General features: G+C 43.0%; 1 protein-coding gene across 2 annotated transcripts; it reads right to left on the bottom strand.

Annotated features, from left to right (window-relative positions):
* Positions 1–10,385: 10,385 nt before the first annotated feature.
* On the bottom strand, positions 10,386–15,048 carry LOC115583859 (transmembrane protein 233). Of its 2 annotated transcripts, XM_030421064.1 has the most exons (4): positions 14,623–15,048; positions 13,961–14,095; positions 13,504–13,604; positions 10,386–12,625 (listed from the first exon to the last, which is right to left on the bottom strand). In XM_030421064.1, exons 1-4 carry the CDS (start codon positions 14,806–14,808, stop codon positions 12,481–12,483), a joined length of 567 nt encoding a protein of 188 aa, XP_030276924.1. In that variant the 5' UTR covers positions 14,809–15,048; the 3' UTR covers positions 10,386–12,480. The 2 variants fall into 2 exon arrangements, with proteins under 2 accessions (XP_030276924.1, XP_030276925.1); XM_030421065.1 differs by lacking the exon at positions 13,504–13,604 and having other exon boundaries at positions 12,013–12,625.
* Positions 15,049–16,535: the final 1,487 nt, after the last annotated feature.

The following is a 16,535-nucleotide window of genomic DNA, read 5'->3' as shown; positions in this document are numbered from 1 at the left end:
TTTCATCACTGAATAAACTGATCACAACAACAAACTCACCTTAAAGGACAGTTTCATGCTGTTTTAGTTTGTTTATATGTGGCGGACCCTGCCACCTTTCTAGCTTCAAACAGTGTTCTGGGGACCTTATTTTCCTCGGAGAACAGCTTGTTTATTCATTTGTGGAGAAAATAAACAAACACGTTTTCATTATCACCTTGTTAATATTGTAATGATTAGAATTCTGACTTTGAATGTTTTCTCCAAAACTAAACATCGCCCCTTTAAAGCTCAACAATTGTGGCCCTAGTTCTCAGTTCAGGAGTTTCTCTCTTTTCTCAAGTAAGTGGTCAATAACATCACTTCCCGGGAGAAAAGCTTATGAGTCACGAGGATGTAACCCCCCAGCAAAATCCCTCCCTTGAATCTCTCTTTTCCTATCAGTCGATTTTTCATCTGTTTGTCTCTTTCCCTCTCGGGGTTACACGCTGCTGTAAAATAGGTCTTCCTGGAAGTGTCAGGAAAGCCCCGCTACAATGCTTTACTTATATAAAACGACAACATACAAAACATCTGCATGCAAGTGACAGCACCGTCACACACACACACACACACACACACACACACACACAGACATCTGTTTATCAATCAGTCTGATCATGTTAATCAGATTCCCCCGCCTCAGCCAATTTCATACCCCCAGTAGCTGTAACGGGGGACGCGGCTGCCCACAGACTGTGACGGGTGGATTTGATCAGAGAGCGTTTGATGTGGCTTTGGTGCAGCCGTCAACCCTCAGGTGGAGAGGAGCCTCCCTTCCATCACTCTTCAGAGTGTGAAGGGAGGGTTTGTTATTCATCACAAACACTTCAGAAGTTCTCCTGAGAGTCTGAGGCTGCAGCAGATCTCCTGTGTGGGTCGCTGCTTAATTCTAGTGTCTAATTGTGTCCCGTTTTAAGAGGCTCGGTTTGCCTCCATGCATGTCAACTTCACCTCACGAGGATGCTCAGACTGTTGAATTTTGTGCGCCGTCACATGCCGGAGCAAAGTACTACTTGCTCACTTACCCCACAGCCAACAGTTTGTCTTCTGCATAAATATCCCTCTGTATCTTTCTGTCGTCCTCTGTTCTCCGTTGCACGGGTAACAGTTCCCCTCCTCAGCTGTCCACCACGCTCTTTTCCCCTCCTCTCATCTCTGCTGCCTCTGTCTCCCCTCTCCCATCTCCATCTGCTCCGCTGCAACACACACACGCACACACAGCTGAAGACGAGGCAGGACTGCACACTCACTGGCTTGTGAGCGAGCTTTAAAGTAGAGGAGAGACAGGGAGAGAGAGAAAGCGAGGAGGGGCTGTGCGTGTGGATGTCAGCAGTGATATCAAGCGTATTGGAGAGGGGAACGGGTTGGATGTAATTACACAGGGCTGCTGCGGCTGCAGACAGGAGCGGAGGGAGGGGTGGAGGTTGTTACGCAGAACAAGCACGGCCGCCTGTCAGACAAAAAACAATGACTTCCGCCTCGCAAACAAATTGTTTCAGCTGTTCAGCACAACCGAGGGTGGCACGCTCAGCTATTATGAGAGGAATCCAAATTAAGGCGCCCTCAAGTCAATTGTATCGTCTATATATGGCACAGCCGGAGCAAAGTTTATACAGTTTCCAAAATTGGAACTTTTCCTTCTTTGTCCTTGTCAAATGATCGTTCCTTCGTCCTGATGATGCTCCCATTTTCTCCAGCACCAACCCTCCTTTTGTGGCTCTGCTAATGACGCACCCTTCAGGGTTTGCTAGTGACTGGGTAGTCATTTTTATATGAGTTTACAGAAGTTGGAACACTGTAAAACAAAATGTAATAACCTGATTATTCTTTCGTTATATACACAATTGAAAACATTACACAAAGAGTATATTTTATCTTTTACCTCACCAACCACATGTATTTTGATAAATATTTTCCTTTTCTGAATTTGCAACTTGTTTCTAAAAATGTGTGACACGGGCAACAAAAAGACTAGAAAAGCTGCGCAATGCTCAAAAACACCTGTCATTAAATAAACACCCTCGAGCTCTAATAAGAAGATACTAACTTTAAATCTAAGTTAGCTGCGAAATGATCCCTATGTCATGGTTTCCAGTAAGTGACTCCGTTAGATGAAGTGCTCACAATAGGATTCAGGCACAGAGATGTCTGTAAGAATGAAAAGCAGCTGGCAGAGAGTGAAACAATTAACATCGCAGCGTTTGAGGAATGCACAGTAAACCCACACAGAAATGCTCCACGAGGAGATCATTGCAAAACGTTTTCATCTGAGCAGATTGATGATCCTTCGTCGCACTGATGTCTCTCGTGGGATCTATTCGCTCCGACTTCCCAGTTATTTGCAGGGGAGGAATGACAACGCAGTGCATGCTCAGCGCGAGGACACGAACCTGCATCAGGCTGGTGTGCGAAAAGCCAAATGAACGTGTTTTTAACTCAATAAGAAGAGTTTTATTGTTGTTGTTTAATCCGCTTTTATTTTTAGGATTAATTATGGTTTAATCTAATCTTGCGCAGCCCTCTCGAAGAAAGTAACAGGATTAGAGATGTTTCAGGCGCAGGTGGAATAACCAAGACTCTCATTACACTGTTTACTGAGGCTGATGCCGGTGATATTCAGATCACGGCTTCATTATTAAGACAAAACAAAATATTAAAGAATGAAAAGAAGAACAAATGAAAACACTCCATCAACCGAGTGACTGATATAAAATGTTTAATTTATTTTTAAAATTGAAACACATTTGTTGAAGCAATTCCAATTAACGATGAACATTATTAGTAATGACGTCAGAGTATGCAGTCAACCGCCAAACACAAGAAACAGTTCTTCTGTCAGATTTCTCAAAGGGGCGTCTGTGTAGTCTTAAAGAAGAAATTCAAACTTTCCCAAGCTGTTCTCAGAGGCAAATAAGCTCCACAGAACACTGTTTGCTAGTAAGGTGGCAAAGTCCGCCACATATAAACAAAGTAAAATAGTATGAAAGTGTCCTTTAAGGTCAGTTTGTTTATTATGTTGGTTCAGTCATGCAAACTAAGAGAGTTTGCTTATTTAGTTTGTTTAGGCATATTTTTCTTCTAATTAAAAAATGTCTTCTCCAAAACTACATAATTCACTTTTAAGTACAAAGCGAGGGAGTTTTCAATTCATTACCGTTGTCATGTAGACATGTAGTGTTAATAACTGCAACTGGGATTAAAATACGTTGTTTTCTCACCAATGAACCTGCTTCTGTCTTTAGACACTGTGTAGAAGTAGCTTGCTCTATGTTCAGTACAGATACGGGCGCTGCATTCGCTTGAGTGTGTTTAACTTCTCCTCTGCTTGCTTAATGATGGCATGAATATACAATCTGCATGTTTATACCCTTATCTGTTCACTGTTTAACTAACTGGAAGGTTAAGACCAGTGCTGGGGGAAAATATTCTGCTTGAGGCCCCTCTGCAGGCCAGAAATATTATTACTGGCAAATGTGGACGGGTCCAGGTTGTAACTTTGAATTGACTTTGGAGAACAACTTTGTAGACTCACAGGCTTCACAGGAAAAGTCAAGAATCTGCAGCCTCCAGGTGGTAGGAGTGTTGAGCATCGCCATCTCAAAGCCATCAGTCAGATAACAAACTATTCATGTAAGCTGTGATTAATGGCAAAACAACATAGGCTACTGTTAAACCAAAAAAACAGCAGCATTTACCAGAAAAGGCTTTATGCTGGTCTCCTGTGAAAGTGTCTCTGTCCCACACACACACACACACACACACACACACAGCTCTAAATGCCAGGATCTGGGATCAAAGTCGGTTATGACTTTGAGAGGGAGAAGCTGTTGCAAAACAGATTGGCACCTTGGCAGCACGTAGGCAGGACATACTGTAACTCTCTGTTAGCTCCCAAAACGTGACGGCAGACATTTTCTTCTAAGCGGGTTTTCCCAGAAGCAAAGACGGAAGAAGATCAGGAGGGGATAGGGGGGAAAAAAGCCGCACACAGCTGTGACGGCAGAAAATAAGACTTCTTACACTTTCATCTGTCATCTGGCCGCTATAAATCTAAAATCCCAGCACCTGTGGGATGGATATTAAAATCACGGAAAATATGTGGGAGGAAATCTGTCTTCAGTGCTGATTTCGCTGCCAGACAGTGGCTGAAACTCTTCAGAGGACAAAAGACAATACGAGCAGAGGTCTGTTGGAAATACCGGCTCTTATTACCGTCTTCTTGAAGCACACCTACTCCTTTATTTCGGACGGATTGACATGTTTTGAAGATTAGAGTTTCATCATCAAGGACTTTACTGTGAACGCCAAGGTGCCGATGAATGTTGTGTTCGCACAGAAAGACAATGCTATCCTTGGGTTACATCATTTCAGACTTCGGTTGCATCGAGGTTTGTCGCTTGAAGTTCATCAAATGCAAACGCGATTCGCTGGGTTTTCTCTGTGGCCTTCTACCTGATCCTAACGAGTCATAACTTAACTATGTGGCAGCGTGACCTCCCTCCATGAGCTTTATATCACCAGGGGTTGTATGAACTGACGAGTAACGTCAGATTCTGCTCTGATCTGGAGCCGCTTTCCGAGCTCAGAGACTACTTTCAAGATTTGGGGAATCAAACGTGGATTTGTCCTCCCTCCTGTTTATACACCTGACTGCAGCAGTGATCCGTGGGGCTGACCTCCATTGTCAGGTGTTCGTGGCTGAGTTCGTCGAGAGGCTGACCTGAATTCAAACATGCAGACACTCATTGGTTGAGTCTCACTTCCACTCCCCACAGTCTGACCCTGTCTCATAAGTTAGAGCGACAGGCCACCAAATGAGTAAACATTTTGAATTCTCTGGTTTCGCGCATTGTTGGAAATATTTATGAAAATATTTGGGATAAAGTAGGCCGCTCAACAAAATACACAACAAAGGTGTAGCTGTCTAGTTTGCGACCTTTTAAAGCAGAATTCTTACACATCATATCTTAACTTGTTTAGTATCATTAAAAGGTAACACAGCCTTGTTCAGATAGCTGTGATGTATTTGACTTCATTAGCAATTTCTTTATGACCAAAATTTCTCTTGCAAATCACAGATATGTATTCTCATAATTTGGGACACAACACACACACCGGCCTGTGACTGCTCAGTAATCCACTGCCTGACTAAACGTAAACGTAAACAATAATTATGTCAATTCATATACAGCCGAAACAGCCAAATATCAGTTACCTCTCCATTCATCTCTCATTCGTCTTTGCCTCCCACAGATAAGCCTGGGTGTCTCTTCACTGCAGTGTTAGTAATCTCCCCCCGAGCACACCACACACCACCGTGCTGCAGATATCAGTGGCCGCTCGGAACGACTCCTCCAGCTGAAACACACCCACACACGTGCAGCTGATAAGCATAACGTTTCAGAATGGAACTAAGGAACCGCAGGACGTGTAATTCACAAAAAAAAAAAAAAAAGCTGTTTTCAGAGTGGGTGCAGCGCGCTCAGCGTGCTCAGCGTGCTCAGTCTCAGCCATTGTAAGTGTGGATGATGTAGCAGGCTGGAGTGTGTTGATGTTGGCATATTGATGTGATATCCAGCAGTCTTCATACATGCCTGCGCAGTGACAGCCATTATTTGTGTGATGACGGTATACTCTACAAGATGAATCATCCATACAAAAACAAACTGCAGCAGGTCAGAAAGGGCCATTTCTTACAGGTTACTCTTGGGTGAACAGTTGTGATGTCAAAAACAAGATCATATAAAAGCCAATGAAAAGAAACTAACAGAAAATATGCCAACGGTGCATCTGATTTCATATTTAACGCAAAATACACTGAATATGTAACTTCTCAATTAGTCTTTTGGATTAAAACATTTACATGTTGTCATTATTTCTCTACCTATCAGTGATAGACAATCAATTCATTCCCACAGACTTCAGGCCGAGACTAACGGGACACAGATCAGCCAGTATTGCCACACAAGTTTTCAAATATAGCTGCAACTAGAAGACATTTGGAACAAGCATACAAGCCGCCCCCTTTGTATTTATTTCTGCACCATGTTGGAACCAGTGACGAACCACAAATATGTTGAAATCAAGGGCTGAAGAAGATTTTGTGACAGTCGATTTCTCTGGCTGACTGCGCCTCACTTCCAGCGGGACAGTGTCCCATTGTCTGTGTGAAGGCCTCAGTTTTACAAAAGAAAATGATTTAAAGATTGATTTAGATTAAGCACGCCAAGACGAAGGAGATTATTCGACATAACAGTAACAAATTAATCCGATCTCCCCGGACAACCATCCAGCCACACTGCTACCGGCGTCCATAACAATCGATAGTGGGTGCCACATCAAGTGGATAAAGATATGGGTCGACATAAGCAATATCCGTGCAGACGTGGGTGTCAAAATACTCTGTTAACACGTTTATGCACAGAGTGAAAGCAAAACAGCTGCAAATAGGTGGTGACAGTTTGTCAAATGACTGTCAGAGACATTCACTGACCCACTGCATCAAGAACAACAAACACTGAGCGTGACCACGTTGTAGCTAGCTTTTTGTGGTTAAAGCAGCTATAATAAATATGTGTTTATTAACTCTGGATCACACAACGAAGTGCATGTGAATTGGGTGACTCAGCGATCGATCCGCAATATTTTAGTGTTGTTTAGCTCGGTCTTCTGGGTTTTTTGACATGGCATTTCACTGTTTTGGTTTCCCTCCCACAGCCCTCATCAGATACAAACCAAGATGCACAAAACTGTGTATATTCCTGACTGAAAGCTGAATGTACATACTAACTTACCTCACATTAATGAGGGTGTGTGTATGCCTGATTCTTTTGTATAAATTAAATCTCTCCTTTGTGGAAACGGCTGCGTGTTCGTGAGTTTCTTTTCTTTTTTTTTTTATACTCTTTATTTATTTGTTTCAAATTAATCCCTTACAATAGTTACTTGACACCCAGTTTTAAGGTGACTACTGTACATATCCCCTAACCCACCCCATATTCCCAAAATCCCACAATCAAAAGGAAGAAAAGAAAATAATAATTAAATAAAAAGAAGTAATTAATAAATTCAAAAAATAAATAAAAAATAAACACAACAAAAAAAAAAAAAAAAACACATACAAAATTCAAGTTACAAAAGCTTGCAGATGTATGTACATATACATATGTGTGTGTTCACAGTTGTAGGTGTTCATAGTTGTAGGTCTTTATTTAGTTCGGGGAATATCTCCGGGCTCAAAGAATATCTGTATCCTCTTCCATCTCACCTCAAACAACTTAGATAAATTCCTAATCCTGTGATTTATTATTTCCATTTTATATACTTCATTAATCAAGTCCTTCCATTTGCTTTGTTGGGGCGTTACCGGTTTCAGCCAGTTTTTTGTTATCTGCTTAAGTGCAGTTACTCGTAATAATCTAAAAAGATACTTATCAGTCTGCAGGGAGAGAGGCAGTGGTGTTCTACCAAGAAGTATGTTCAGGCCCCAAAAAAAGTGGGCATTGAAATATGGAATCCATAGCTTCACATACCTCACTCCAATATTGCTGCAGAGCTGGGCAGGAGAAGAATATATGAGTGAAATTAGCTTCTGTCTCACCACATTTTCGCCAACAGCTTGATGTTACCTCCTTAGAGTACTTTGCTTGAATGACAGGTGTTATAAAAAAACGTAGTTGAATTTTCCAGGCGTACTCTCTCCAAATGGTTGAGCTTGTGGTTTTCCATGTATTATTACTCATCTCCTTCGTGTTCGTGAGTTTCATATCTACAGTTATCCACCAACTGACGTGGAAAACATCCTTCAACACTGTTTGCAAACTGACACTTGTGCCCACACCATCACTGCAAATGATCAAATGAATGATCAGCGGGGAAGTAATTGTTCCTCTGAGTTGCCTTTTACCGACTGGCAAACGTAAACAAACATGTTTCAGTCTGAAGTTACATCTCTCGCTGCGCTTTCAAAGTGGAAGTGCAGACACTACTTTAATCTCCTTGAGGTAAAAGGCAAGAACGTACATGTGAAGTGTACATTATGTCCCAGAGCAAAGTGTTTGTCCGCGTCCGTAGTAAGCAACTCTGATCTAATGGAGCATCTCTCAGCGGCATACGCTTCTACAAAGCTAGTGGCCGAAAACACAGTTGGTGATGATGACAGCAGGCCAGGTGTGGCTGGCACGGAGCCGTCCGATCAGCTACAGCTGGATTTTTCTGCTCCAGCTTCATAAAAACTTGTGACACAGACTGAACTAAATGCAATGATAGGCAGGTATGTTGTTGAGAACTTGCTCCTGTTATCGACAGTTGACTCAGACTCATTCAGAGCGCTCATTGGCAAAATACCGGGGAGAACAGGTGCCGGTCCGCCATGCAGAAAGATATTTTAAATACATACGCTAAAATGAATTCCGACTCAAAAGGGGGAATAACTAAAAGTAACCCAATAGGTACTTTCCCTGGTAACTAGTTACTTTTATAGTGGAGTAACTCAGTCACTTACTCAGTTACTTTTTGGGAGAAGTAACTAGTAACCATGACTAATTACTTTTTAAAAGTAATGTGCCCAGCACTGGTCTTCAACCATTTGAATACCTTGAAAAAAAAACTAAAAAAAAAAAAAAAAAATGGCGTTAAAAAACAAACATTAAACATTAAAGAAAATATTTTGTCGGTATAGAAACTGAGTTCTCGGGGAGTGTCGACGGCTTCGGGTACCTGAATGCATGTTTACCCTGCATCATTCCCACAGATATCCTCTTTCATTTATTCAAACTGGATTAAACTGCTGCTCCCTGGGAGGAATGTGTCATGGGATATGTAGGTATGGAGGCTCTATCTGTTGCTAATGGAAGCAGCTGGTTAGAGTGGCCTATTTATGAGCACTTCATGTGAGTCATGGAGTGCTCTCCGGGCTATAGCGCGGCTAGCAACACAAAACAGCACAGCTTCAGGTGAGCTGTGAATGCAAGCTGGAAGGCAGTGTAATTCATTATTATGGCACAGAGAAAGCAGTCGTCTCGCAAAGCTGGAAAAACAGCATCTTTCTAATGTACCGTAAAAAAAAAAAAAAAAATTGCATGAAAACTACATTAATGAAATGTGATTGTGTGAATGTTCAATACAAAGAAGCTTCATTATATGGTGAGGTAATCAGCTTCCTGTCACAAAGTCTACCTCTATCCCTGGATAATCGCGCTAAGTGCTTTCAAGTCGCCTAATCCCCGCACTCATTTCATTTTTCATCCTGTTCTCCCACACTTTGCTTTGGTGCCACATCAAAGAGGTGGCACTACAAACACATCGCGTTTCTCTTTCAAGTAATGGGAGTTAATAGTACAAGATTACTGCCAAGGCTCATTTGTCCAAGTGCAACAGAACAACTGCTGAAACTTGGCAGACAGCCCGTTACATCAGAGGCACTGCCTTTTTTGAGTTGCACCTGCACACGGAAGATTTGCTTTGATGGGCGTAAAGGCAAACAAGTACGTTTTGTTTCGCTTTGTGCGGCGGTGTACGTTATAATGTGGAGGTCATTGTTCAGCCGTGGAGAGCCGTGAAAATAAATGTATGGAAAAAAAAACAGCCATGGAGAGTGATTCTGCTGAAGAGCCAACAGTGAAAAGCTGAGAGGAGTTTAAAAAACAGGCTGCGCAGGATCAGGACCCTCCTGCTTGAACCCCCTCTGAATCATCACTTAATTTCCAGCCCACCTTTTTATGACACTTTTTCATATGTTTCAGTTACCTCGCAACGGGGTCAGTTCTGCTTGACCACATGACACGCCGGGTCGGGAAGTCTTCTATATTTAGTTGGGGATATACTATGACATATCCAGCCACATGAAAACGTTCCAAGGGTGGGTGGTTGTAGTTCAAGGTTCAGGGGGAACACGGGTGAAGAAAGAAATATATTAATAGGCCCCGAGTCTGTTTCTTGAAATGAAATGATGATGAACACTTGTTGCATTAAGTACTAACTGTAAACACGGTTAAAAGATTAAAAGGAGGGGACGGCGTGTGAGGATCTAACAGGCAACAGGTGTGGAGGATCTCACAGACATGTAATGCGATCTTTTGGTTTTGTTTATGATATGATTCGGGCATGACGTGTCGATCCACACGGGAAACACTAGTCATTAACAGGATGAAATTAATTGAGCTCATGAAATATTCCCCGTGCTTACGAGGAAAGGTCAGAAACCGTTTTTGATATGTTGTTAAAGGGGCACTTCAGAATCTAGTGAGAGGGCTCGCAAGAGGCGGATTTGAATGAATGGTCAGAACTGAGGCAGCAAAAGATAAAAATGCTCTCAGTTTCGATTTTAGTCTTGAGCCAAATAACCACATTTGAGATATCATTTATGTCCTTTGATGCAGCGTTATGTCACTTTTATTTACCTTAGAATAACAGCTTTAAAATCATCAACCCTTCCATTACTGGCTTCTGCGCTATGTAACATCAGTGAGAGGGAAGGATCGCAGCCTTACATACATGTTTACTTCAACATATAATAACACTATAACACATAACATTGTTATTACGTAGGGGTGTAACGGTATTTGTATTCATCCAGAACCGTCGCGGTACGGGCGTCACAGTTTGGGTGTCACGGTTCGGTGCACGCAGTCATGCGACGAATACGTGTGAGTGAGTTCTTTAAAAAGTCCTCACTTTACTTCAGGTGGCGGTAATGAGCTGCCAGAAACAGTCATTAGTTGGAGTTGGAGGAGCCGCCGGCTTCATTTAAATCAGCTGTTTGGGAGCACTTTGGTTTCCCAGTACAATATAATGGTGATGGTACGAGTGGAGGACTGGACAAAGACTGTCTGCCGGCGCTGTTTCACAGAGGTGCAACACCTCAAACATGTACTTATTAAAGGTGCTTGAGCCAGTCTGTGGTCCCTGCCATTTACAAACGTATACGAGCAGTGGAGGAGCATGAGGTGTAGCTGTTGCACTCACAACTGATGGGTGGACCTCCCTTTCCACTGAAAGCTACCTCACGGTTACCGCCCACTTCATCACCCCTGAGCGGGAAATGAAAAATACAGTTTGATTAACGCGCACAGTGTATGAACAACACACCAGCACTCAGTTAGCTGAGAAGCTACAACAGGCAGCAACAGAGTGGAATCTTGAAAAGCCCAGAACCATTGCAGTAACCACAGACAATGCAAGAAACATTGTTAATGCAGTTAATGAAGCAGGACTGGGTCCACATATTGCATGCTTTGCCCACTCTTTAAACTTAGCATCACAGAAAGCTATGGCAGTTGTACCGAACTCGTACCAAACCATGACCCCCATACCGAAGTACGTACCGAACCGTGACTTGTGTGTACCGTTACACCCCTATTATGAAGTAATGAGTTTTGTTTGTAGTAAGCACCTACTTTATGTGACACACTGTTCCAGACCTTGTTTTTACAACCATGGTATTCCACTCAGAAACTGTGGAGGGCGCCATATCCCACAAAAAAGGTTTCTGCATAAAGTTGCTTTAAAGTGAGATTTTGTACCTTCTGCTGGACAGTACTCACTCCAGCCACAAGTGAGAATCAAACACATGCTTAACATTTTGTAACAGCAGCACAAGTAGAGCAGGGTAACAAAGTCAGTGAGATACAGCTATCTGATCAGGGTTTGCTGACATAAGCTAACAGTGGCTAACATGAGCTACTGGTCATACCACGCCACGTAAAGCTGTATCAGCAAAACCAGTGACCGCATTGAATGAAACAAGGGGGAGTTTTATTGCTCATGAGCATAACTCTTTCATCTGTGAGAGGAACGCTGTGTTATTATCTCTTTTAAGGGTTAATAGTCTCACTTTAAAAAGCTCGCTCCAAACCCGCATAATGACATAAATCTGCGCTCCGGGCCTGAGTAGTGCTCCTACCGTCAAGTGAACAGATTCACATGTAAAATTGGTCGAGTGCCCTTCTAGAGTAAAACTGGAATAGTGAAAACAAAATGAACCAACGACAGGTTTGTTTCTATAGTCATTCTTAGACACAAGCTTGATGTACAGCAGGAACAATGTAGACATGTTAAAGTTATTATAAGACTTTGCTGTTATCCATAAAAAGCAACCGAACACTGTAAGTCAGATACTTTATAATAATGGTGAATAGAAATGTTCAGAACATCAGCATGATTGTGGAAATGAAAGTAGTATTTTCTTGTCTTGATATCAAAATCAAGGCCTCTTGTCAAGTGTGTTATCTTTCTGGAGGAAGTAGTTGTGTTCTTCTTGAGTTAGACAAGTCGTGAAAAAAAAAGTGAAAATACATTTATTACACGAGGGCCACAGCCTGACAAAAACGTGCTATAGGAAGCTGCCATTTTATCGACATCAATCCCTGAAATGTGTACATGCACCAGAATTTATAGTCCTCGATTGTCCATGTGAAGAGCGTTAAACGTGAGAGGAAGCGGCGAACAGAAGAAGGAAAGTCAGAGTCCTTTCACCGGCAGATGGTGCAGTACGAACCAGCCACCCCGAGCCCATTCAGACATCACCATCGTCAGTTTTCTGTTCAAGTGTTTGCTTGTTTGTTCTCTACCTCCTCGCTCCACTTCCACAGCACTAAAAGTCCATCTGGAACACAGGCAGAAGTACATGTAATAAAAGGGATTTTCACATTGAAGAACATTATTGTCATTATATGTATTCATTTACACCGACTGGTAACATGTTTTTTCGTACATAATTTTGCTTTCATAAATGCATATTTCATATGCAATCATACTTTCTCTTTCACCAATGTGCTGCATCATCGGTGACGTCATGTGTCACCATCGCAGATATGACACAAAATATTCAGCCTGACTCTTGGACCCCTTAAAGTGCTCTATGTTAAAAAAAGGATTAATTAATAATTACCCTAAGAAACTTGTATATATATATATATATATATATAACTTGCCATAGTAGTTCCGGATCAACTATCTCACTGCTGCTGTAAATAAACCACAGCACACAAACACAAAAACTAACATCTTGAAATTTTAAAACACTAAGCATTGGCACCATGGGTTTCGCATTCAAAACAAAACAAGCGTGCGGTTGGAGCAGGAGGGGCAGAGGCGGCGCTCAGCTGCTCAAACCCTGGCAAGCTCTGGAGGAGACGGCGGGTGGAGAGCCAGACCTCTCATCACTCCAATTTATCAACCCGAGTGCAGCAGTGATCTGCGGAGGCGATCCCCGTTGTCTGGTGTTTACACACTGTAATGTTGACTGCTAAATGGAGCTGGATGGAATGTACTTGGCTCTAGTGAGTGCTGACTTGAGTGAGGGGTTGACCTGAAATCAAAATCACAGATCGCACACCCTCGACGTGTCCTGTCGCTGTCCAGCTTACAGCTCCAGTACAGTGAAGTCATCTGGGTGTATGTGAGGAATAAACACTCTCACGAGTCCAGCAAATACACACAAATGATACCGTGATCAAACTCACAAGAATTGCGCAAGCTTACCCTTCCGCAGAGCATCGGTGGCATCGGTGAAGTGAGGTGTCTGCACAGACTCCACAGGTTACTAAAAGACGACACCCACCCCCAGCCACAGTCTGTTGACCCTGCAAGACAAGTAGGATCCGCTGCCGTACCACCAGACTACAGAGCAGCATCATCTCACAGGCTGTGACACTCCTGAGCTCATCCTCAATACTCTCTTTGTCTAAAATAGATGCAGCAGGACTCAAGGACTCAGTCACTATTTCGTTTTTTAAACCCTTGTATAAAATAAAGAATATTGTCAGCCAGCTATGCAGAATGAGAAACCAGAGAGGTTTCATTTGTGTCCGTGTGTTGCGTTCATTTACAGCAGCAGCCTGATAGTTGACTCAGAATGTGTCTTCGGTGTTGAAATGAAAATCATGAAAAAGAATTTCCCTGAAGATACCGGTGGTGTCAGTGTGTGTGTGTGTCTTACAGTGGTGAAATGAACGATGCAGGTGATCGCAATGATTAGGAGGCCGATGATGATGGAGGCAACAGCAACGTAGAGGGCGTTCTTCCCCAGCCGCATCGACCCGTCAAAGTCCCCTTGATAGTAGCTGTTCCTGGACTGAGAGTAAGAGTCAGAGTCAGACATGGGTTAAGGATTGACACCAACAAACCTGCTGAACAGTTTAGAAAGCCAACAAACAGCCTTTACTCCCACGTAATGTAAACTGACTGAAACTCTAACGTGGTTTAACAGTTTAACTCCGTTCTAGAAAATGTTGTCAAAACAACACTTGCCAGGCCAGCGGACAGATCACCAGTCCGGTAACAGAATACAGTGGTTACCGCCTGGTTTTTCAGTTTGCCGACTGACTTAATGTTCAGAATGTCAGCCTGCTACGTGGACATTTTGTTTCATTTTCCGAAATGGAATTTCAGGCAGGTTTGTTTGATGGGCAGAGCAGGTGTGCATGACTCGGTTTCATCTCGGTGTCCAACACACTGACTCACACCACCACACGTCAGAACACTGTCTGACTGAAACCCATTAAACAGCCTGAAGACTGAATGCATTTCTGCTTCTGTGACACCAACCACACACAGCGGTACTGCAAACTGTGAGGTGTAATGTATATGTTCCATGCTCACCATGATGGAGAAGACCAGGGCCACAATGTTGACGGGGTACGCAGGACAAAAGCAGGTGAAAATAGTCAAACACAGGTAGCTCCGCAGCGGAGGCGGAGGTTCCTGTTCTGCTATGGATCCGCGGTCAAAAAACACGCTCCCGCTCAGGGAACTCTTCACTTGTGGATTCAGCACTCCGAGAGCCATTCTACCTCCCAGCGATAAAACACAGTTAGAGGGCGAAAAGCATCCAAGTTAGAAAGGGTGGCAAGCTGCAAATAAGCAGAACCTGACGCGACAGAAATCCAGCTGGAGGAGCTGAAGTCCCTCTTTAAACCAGAACCCAGAGGCTCAAAGATCCGGTTGATGCGTCTGATATGTTGTGTGTTTGGTTCTTGTCCTCTTTCAAAGCTTGGGGGGGGGAAAAAAATGAAGTTTGTGGGGAGCGAAGAGGGAGCGGGAGAGAGGTGGGAGAGGATCAGTAACCCTGCTGGCCTCCGTCCAGGACACTGCCCTCAGATGATGTGTGAGGAATCAGACTCTGTTTACCACTGTTGGCACCTCACAGAACCACACAACATGCTGGTGCATCGCGAAAATAATCTGGGTCAACAGTTCGGTACCATGTTACATGTATGAATGTTGTTATCACTGTATGCCATTTACAGCTTACAAGGGTCAGAGATTCAGCTGTACCATGCACCCCTCTGTTTTGTCTGAAACTGTCACACTTTGGTTTTAAACTGATTAAAACAATGGTGAAAACATCAGGCTGCAGTTAGCACACAGTTCTGAAACTGTCCAGTGCTGCAGCTCTGTCTTCCCCCTCTGTCTGAAACGCTCTGTTTTAGCCTCTGACTCTTTAAGGCCGCCGTCCCAAATACCCAGTCCCGTCTGATTGGTCAGTTCCCACATGTCTGACCCAGCACTGATGCAAATAGAGCTCAACAGTGTCGTTCCGGAAGTGAAAATGCCATTCGTATTCTGAATAGAGGATTTTGATTATTGGCCATAATGTTGTAACCATCCAAAGTAGACTCAGCACGAGTTATGAGATTGTGAAACGATGGTATATGATCCTGCAGAAGCCACAAGTCCGTATGATATCAACCTTCTTTTAAGAAAAACACGTTTTATTCGCGATGTCATGGAAAAGGTACCACACTACCCTCAATCCTATAGTATAACAGCAACGTCTCTGATTAGTGGAGCTCGCTGTTACCATGGAAATGTTTAACGAACCCCCAAATTTCATGTTCGCTAGTTACTGCTACCACTGAGACTTGTAGTGATTTTCACCCCTTTCGACACTCCTCTCCTCATCTCTGAAAAAACGCAGTAGGTCAGAAAATGAAATCATGGTAGCTCTGTGGTAAACGATTGTAGAGTTCAGTGGTAGCAGTAACTGGCGAACATGAAATTTGCAGGTTTTTGTAAACTTTTCCATGGTAACATTGAGCTCCGTCAATCAGCGACGTTGCTGTTACATTCGCAGTGGTGTATGGGATGAGTAGTTCCTTTACTCTTAATATAATTATGTACACAGTCCTGTACCTTTGCTTTTTTTTACCGTTTTCCAACATTTTTTTTGCTCCGAATTAAATGTTTTATGGTCACAATTCATCTCGTAGTTTTTGAGAATGGCTTGGTTCCAGGCTTAAAACTCTCTATATAAAGATTTTATGAAACGTCAATGGAGTGAATGAATGGGAAATAAACTTACGCAACCGGAGCTGTTAAAAAAGTGGGCGGTGACTGTTGAGCTCTATGTGCGACGTAGTGTGATGTCACAAAGTCGCAGAATTAAAGGCGAGACTACCGATGAGGCGTTTCAGGAGCAGTGTTTTCTGTGGGAGAGAGGAGCTGCCTATGGAGGGGACTTTGGGCTTTCTAAGATCTTTCAAGATCTTTTACCTGCACGAGAACATACAGTA

The sequence above is a fragment of the Sparus aurata genome, chromosome 6, assembly GCF_900880675.1.
Source record: "Sparus aurata chromosome 6, fSpaAur1.1, whole genome shotgun sequence".
Lineage (NCBI taxonomy): Eukaryota > Metazoa > Chordata > Actinopteri > Spariformes > Sparidae > Sparus > Sparus aurata.
Note: the sequence above shows the minus strand (reverse complement) of the source record. Positions and strands in the feature narration are given on the sequence as shown.

Excerpts from the sequence above, each read along its gene's own strand:
- LOC115583859 (XM_030421064.1), bottom strand. The coding sequence starts at position 14,808 with ATGGCTCTCGGAGTGCTGAATCCACAAGTGAAGAGTTCCCTGAGCGGG. Across the intron at positions 14,096-14,622 it reads CCCTGGTCTTCTCCATCATG|TCCAGGAACAGCTACTATCA; the intron begins GTGAGCATGGAA and ends TCTTACTCTCAG. Across the intron at positions 13,605-13,960 it reads GCATCGTTCATTTCACCACT|GGTCAACAGACTGTGGCTGG; the intron begins GTAAGACACACA and ends CTTGTCTTGCAG.